A 7009-nucleotide genomic window follows, 5' to 3' on the forward strand; every position below is an offset into this window, starting at 1 on the left:
CAAAATCAACCAGTTACTGCCTAAAAAGCATACACAATCCTAGTGAACACTCATGCATTTTCTTACAAAAGCAAAAGATCCCGAGCGAATAACGCACAAGATCGATCTGTGTTAATGAAACGAGCATAAAGACAGTCTGTCTGAAGGCCAGTCCTCTGTGCATGAGGGACCCTGATGCTGCCACTCAGCTCATGAATAACCCGCCACCATCCCGAGTCTGCAAATGCATTGCACACGATTTATTTCACACGAAACACGACATGCATGCTTCATTTCGAGCGCACTCGCAGCAGGTGAAGGCAGTTTGTGACCTTGCAGATGATCTGATCTAAATGTGTTATTCTGGGTTTCTTTCTCAAACCTGTCCTCGAGATCTCAGACATCAAGACGCCGTGAGTGTCTCGAGCGCATCTGAGGATGGAGAAGCGTCGGGAGGAAAATCGCATCATTTACCTGTAGAAGATATCAGCCGTGTTTCCACCCAAATCACCGCATTTTCAGCAGCTCCTTCCCTCTGGTGACCCAAATAGATCAGTGGGCATCAGATCCTCCCTCATCAGGACCTCCGATGCGCTTCCAGATGTCCATGACCGAAGCGCAGACGAGCAGCTAATTAAACGCCGTTCTGTAATGTATGATCTGTTCATTAGGATTCTCCTTTAATGAAACCTCAGACAGAAGCTCGAGCCGGGATCGCCTCTCCGCATTACGCCTGCATGCACCCGAATCACCAATCCTAGCACGGCGAGGGCTAAGCTCATGAATATTAATTAGGTCACGGTACAGCCTTCCAATTGAACGGCGCGCTTTGGAATATTAATCAAACACGCTGACGTTGAGACGTAACCCTCCTATGGCGATGGATTGTTCTGGTATAAGATTTTTTGGTCTTCTTTATTTGGTAATATGTGACCCTGCAGCACAAAAGCAGTCTGAAGTCGCTGGGGTATATTTGTAGCAATAGCCAACAATACATTGTATGGGTCAAAATTATACATTTTTCTTTTATGCCAAAAATCATTAGGATATTAAGTAAAGATCATGTTCCATGAAGATATTTTGTAAATTTCCTAGCGTAAATATATCAAAACTTAATTTTTGATTAGTAATATGCATTGCTAAGAACTTCATTTGAACAACTTTAAAGATGATTTTCTCAATATTTAGATTTTTTTGCACCCTCAGATTCCAGATTTTCAAATATTGTCCTATCCTAACAAACCATACATCGATGGAAAGATTATTTATTCAGCTTTCAGATGATGCATAAATCTCAATTTCATAAAACTGACCCTTATGACTGGTTTGGTGCTCTAGGGTCACATATCTCTTGGGTTAAAGCATGGAAACTGCCAAATAAGTTTTGTTTCAATAACAAAATTAAGGAAGTGACTTTATGGAATTTATCCTGCTAAGCATGTTTTGGACAGATTTAAGCTTAATATTTCATATAGCCTACCTGTGAATTTTGTGGTCAAGGAAAATAAATTATTTTGCATCTTTTTTTTTCATTGCCTGTTTACTGAAGATTATTTTGGAAGGATTTGGAATTCTATATTAACAGAAAAAATGAGTGTATGATAGAAATGTTTATATTTGATGTGCTTTTTTTATACAGAAAACGAAATTTTGAATTGTAAAGAACAACATATTATAGATTTGTTTATTTTATTAGGAAAATACCATATACATAAGAAGAAGTGGGCTCAATGTAGACCAAATATTTCACATTTTAAATGACTTTAAATTATATGTAAATCTTTTGCAACAAACAAAACAGCACTGAAAACATGTAATGCTCTGAAAGCATTGAAATGTATGTAATTTTCTTTCTTTCTTTTTTCTCTGGCAGCTAATGTTAATTTGATCGTGTGAATTTGTAATACCGCTTGTTCTTGTAGCATTGAATTAATAAAGCATTTAAAAAAAAAAGATTCTTATGGTATATCAGATATTGTATTGTATATTGTTAACACTACCTCTTTGTGTTCCAATAGCGAAGTAGGCTATATATTCTTTTAAACCGTTTTGTTTTTATGTATTTTATTGTATAATACTGTAACATTATTATATTGTTATATAACATTAATTTGAAATGGTTGACGTAATGTTGTTGTTGTCTAATGGGAAAGCGCGCCTCTAGAATATTAATCGAGCTCGCTGACGTTGAGCTCTCACCCTCCAATGGGAGGTCTGGCCTCATGAATATTAAGTAGCAAGCCTTCGCCGTAGTAGGGTTGGTAAATTCGCCAGCGGTTCGTCAGAGAAAACGTCTTTGTGGAGACGGGAGCGAACAGTCCGGCGTTTGCAGATGGCTGTGATTGTGATGGAGCAGGTCTGAGATCAGTCTGTCTCTAATGCAATGAAACATGCACGATCTGTGCAAATGTGGCATTTTCTGTCAGCAGCACTTGCATCCTCATATTAAAGTCAACAGCACAGCAGAAGATGAAGAAGACTAATATATGCTTTATTTGGCTTAAAACAGCGGTTTGCAGAAGGTTTGCATTCAAGTAGGCTATATGTAAATGGAGACCGGGGTTAGTTGTCACACGCTTTGTGTGTTTTGAGTCATAAATGCATGTTTTCTCTAGCAAACAGTTCAAAACTCTACAATTATAATCATTTTCAAATAAAGAACACACATGCATTAAGGCAACAGTCACTAAATGAAAGGAGATTTGAAACCCTGACCTGAATGATTCAACTCCAGCTAACAAAAATATGTTCTAAGAACGTTGTGCTAATGTTTGCATTATGTTATTTACAAAAAAAGTAAATAACATAATGCAAGAGTGTTCACATTATGTTTTAAATGTTGTACATTTATAAAAGTTATTTATTGCAATTTCTTTCATTACTGTTTCATAGTTGTTTTACAGTTTTATTCTATCTATTTGTTTCCTTTTTATTTATTATACAATTAACAAAAAAGCAAAAAAAAAAAAAAAGAAGAAGAAGAAGCTTGCTCTACTCTTTTTATCTTCTGTCTGTTTTCTTTTTATTTATTATATAATTAGAAAAGCTTAGTGTACTGTGTTAGGCTAACTGAGACTTGTCATAATTCAAAGCTAAACAAGATTATTTTTCTTGCCCCGTTAGCAGATATTTTTGCTTGTTTTATAGAAAAACTAACAAAATTTTGATATTTTTACAGAAAAAAAGACAATATCTTAAGTCATTTTACTTGTACAGTAAATGAATCTTGATTCAAGAATGTTTAGATATTTATACCAGAAAACAAGTCAGAAATACTGTCACACCCCTGTGGACTGTTGATTGTGGTCTCTCCCTCTGTGTCCTTATTTGGTTGTTCCTGTTCTCGTTATTAGTTAATCACCTCATTGTGCTCACCTGTCTGCCCCTCGTTATCTGCCCTATATCTGTTCCTGTCTCTTGTATTCGAGGGGTCGGTTATTGTGTGTGTGTGTGTGTGTGTGTGTGTGGGTGTGTGTGTGTGTGTTCCCACATCCACTCCTTTGTCCTCCTCCTAAATCCCCCTCCATCCCTCCCTCTGTCTCCACGGCGCGAGGTCGCGCCTTCCGGTAGGGGGGCGATCTGTCACACCCCTGTGGACTGTTGATTGTGGTCTCTCCCTCTGTGTCCTTATTTGGTTGTTCCTGTTCTCGTTATTAGTTAATCACCTCATTGTGCTCACCTGTCTGCCCCTCGTTATCTGCCCTATATTACATTAAAAGTCATTATTGGAATCCTTGTCGTCCTCGTCGTCCTGCCTGCCTCCACACACCGTGACAAATACTAAGAGAATCATTTTTTGCAGTGTAGTAGATTCTGAAGGAACAGTGTCTGAAGACTGAAATACATGTCAGAAATGAGGCCTACAGACATATTTTAAGCATGTTTAATGCAGGGATCACATTCTTCTAAATCACATGGATGGGTTGAGTCTGCTTTATTCGCTCTTGTTCATGAGGAATTGCTCATATGTGAGGGAATCTGCCTGCTGGCCGCTGCTGCTCTTCATCTGCAGGAAAACTGTCCTGTCATCATGAAGAGGATCCGCGACGCTCCGGTTCCAGAGCGGCTCTGAGACACCCAGCAGCTCTCTGACCTGAGCCGAGATCAGCTGAGAAACAGCAGAGATGTGTGAGTGTGTGTGTGAGAGAGAGTGTGTGTGTGTGTGTGTGTGTGCGTGTGTGAGAGTGTGCGCGTGCGTGCGTGTGTGTGTTACACTGATGTCTGCACTTACTAAAGATCGTGTGACTGAACGCCATGATGCTAATGAGCTTCTGGGTGGTTGTTAGGGCGTTGCTATGTGTTTTAGTATGTTTTGAGTGGCTGCTATGATGTTGCTACTGTATGTTTCTTAATGTGTTCTTCTGTTTGATAAACTGAATTGCCCAGTATTTTCAGTTTAAATCTAAGAATGCATTTTCCAGTATTGTAATGTGATTATGTGGGAAGAACGTTACTTTAAATTAAAAATGGCAAAATCAAATAATAACTAAGTGTGTTGCATGAAATGAGTGTCATCTGTTTGTGTGCTGTGTGCTTTACCTTCATATGCTGGAAGTCGGTGATTCCCAGTCGTGGCAGGTTGAAGCAGTTGACATGAATTAGTTTTCTGCCCGTGATATAATTCTGAGTGAAGCACGCCTGAGGAAGGAAATGACTGTAATGAGTCCTGAACACATTCTCAGTGTGCTTTGAACACAGCGCTCAACAGTGTTGGGGAATAACTAGTTACATGTAACGGCGTTACATAATTTAGTTACCAAATAAGGTTACACTTTATTTTAAGGTGTGCTTGTTACCGTGTAATTATACATTTAAGTACTGAGTAATATTAATTAAATACATGTACTTACTATATGGTTAGGGTTAGGATTACGGTATGGTTTAGGGTTACTTGCATGTAATTATGTTACAATTAATAGTACAATTAATAATTAATAGTAAGTACATGCAACATGTGTAACAAGGATACCTTCAAATAAAGTTTTACCCAAAATGAATGTAACTGTAATCTGTTAAAGTTACTGAGGAAAAAAATGTAATTAAATGACAGTTACTTATGAAAATGTTAACGATTACAAAGTTGGGGAACATCTGAATATTTTCACACACAAACAGATTTGATTGATTTCTTTCCCAAAATGCATTGACTGCTTTAATATATGAGACAGCAATGTTTCAGGAGTTTAGGACACATGCTTATTCAATAACTGTTTTATTTCCTGTTTGCGTTTGTGTATATGCTTTATTTTTCAGGATTAACTGTTTTTTTCCAAGTTTTTAGCTATGCACAGTATCATAGCTATTAAACTATTTCTTGTTATGATTTTAAATCTGTATTTAACCTCAGAACGATCTCAAAGTAAAAAGAACTGCTAAAGTCTGATTTTGTGGTGGCTGTGCTTTAAAATTAAACTAATCTTAATTGAAGTGAAGAAGGATTTTGAAAGTCTGACCGTAATCAGTGTTGAGCACTGCTGTAAGGTTAACCCTACCTGTTTTAAATCCTGGTTTTTGCACAGCCCTAGTTATTACAAGATGTTAGCCATTCATAAACAATGTCATTTACATACAGATCTGTCCATAGGACACATGCTTATTCAATAACTGTTTTATTTCCTATTTGCGTTTGTGTATATGCTTTATTTTTTAGGATTAACTGTTTTTTCCCAAGTTTTTAGCTATGCACAGTATCATAGCTATTAAACTATTTCTTGTTATGATTTTAAATTTGTATTTAACCTCAGAACGATCTCAAAGTAAAAAGAGGTGCTAAAGTGTGATTTTGTGGTGGCTGTGCTTTAAAATTAAATTATTATCATCTTAATTCAAGTGAAGAAGGTGTGACAGTAATCAGTGTTGAATACTGCTGTAAGGTTAACTCTGCCTGCTTTAAATGTTTAAAAATGATTAACAGTTTAGAAAAAATGTAATAATTTAAATTTAGTAAAGTAATCAAATGTAATCAGTTACATTACTTTAATAAAGTAACTGAAATAGTTACACTCCTTGTTACATTTTAGATTTTATCTGTAACCTGTTACATTTCCACAGTAACCTTCCCAACACTGCTGCTCAACACAGCTTTCCAGGAGAATCTGTGCTATATTTCAGCTGATGCCAGTATGATGATTGTGATGCAATCTAAAGATCAGTGATCTGAGATAGTGAATCAGACCGCATCGCTGTGATTTCACTCAGACGGAGTCTTATTCTGGGTGGTGTCTGGCATGAAGGCAGCAGATATTGCTGATGAAGGAAAGCAGGCACTTTCCTTACATGATGCTAACAAAGCACAACTAAACAGCAGTTCATCACAGAACCCTGCAAAATGAGCAGATCATCTTCTAACAGGGAGGAGAAATGCTTCCTATAGCTGTAGAGGTCAAAGGTCGTGTGTCCAGTCAAACTCTACAGTATTCATCTGTCATCTGTGGCATCTAGTCAGATCTGATGATGAAACACGGACAGGTTGTGTGACGCTCTGATCCTCAAACACATGAACTAAATGACACAAGCGTCTGAAACGTCTGCTTGTTACTTCTGCATTGTGAATCATTTCTCCTCCTTTAATAACTGTATTTAAACGATGTCTTGAAATAGGATCACTGTATGCCGGTTTAGTCTTAAAATGACTGGTAATCGTTCACCTTGTACTGGGGGAATCCGATAGACTCGATCCAGAGCGCCACATCCTCACCGCTCCAGCGCAGGAACTCCATGTTGTGCTGAGCTGCTATGGAAACCAGTCAACAAGCCAACAGACACCATGAGTTCAATTCACAACATCACAGACACAGAATAATGCAGTTACACTGATAGATAGATAGATAGATAGATAGACATATAGATAGATAGATAGATAGATAGATAGATAGACATATAGATAGATAGATAGATAGATAGATAGATAGACATATAGATAGATAGATAGATAGATAGATAGATAGATAGATGGATGGATGGATGGATAGATAGATAGACGGAAAGACGGATAGATAGATAGATAGATAGATAGATAGATAGATAGACA

The 7009-nt window shown here is 37.3% G+C and overlaps 1 protein-coding gene across 3 annotated transcripts in view; it reads right to left on the minus strand.

The window, feature by feature from the left end:
• Positions 1 to 3856: 3856 nt before the first annotated feature.
• Positions 3857 to 7009, minus strand: part of LOC107756051 (sterile alpha motif domain-containing protein 15) — an 8053-nt gene continuing 4900 nt past the window's right edge. The window contains exons 2-4 of one of the 3 annotated variants that reach the window (XM_016573029.1): positions 6627 to 6712; positions 4519 to 4617; positions 3857 to 4087 (exon numbers count right to left, since the gene is read on the minus strand). In XM_016573029.1, the coding sequence (XP_016428515.1) occupies positions 3914 to 4087; positions 4519 to 4617; positions 6627 to 6698 (345 nt within the window). In that variant the 5' untranslated portion in view covers positions 6699 to 6712 and the 3' untranslated portion in view covers positions 3857 to 3913. The remainder of the gene's footprint in view (positions 4088 to 4518; positions 4618 to 6626; positions 6713 to 7009) is intronic. The other 2 variants (XM_016573030.1, XR_001641770.1) reach the window with 2 other exon arrangements.

Source organism: Sinocyclocheilus rhinocerous, unplaced genomic scaffold (genome assembly GCF_001515625.1).
Source record: "Sinocyclocheilus rhinocerous isolate Xijiao unplaced genomic scaffold, SAMN03320098_v1.1 scaffold1074, whole genome shotgun sequence".
Classification (NCBI taxonomy): Eukaryota; Metazoa; Chordata; class Actinopteri; order Cypriniformes; family Cyprinidae; genus Sinocyclocheilus; species Sinocyclocheilus rhinocerous.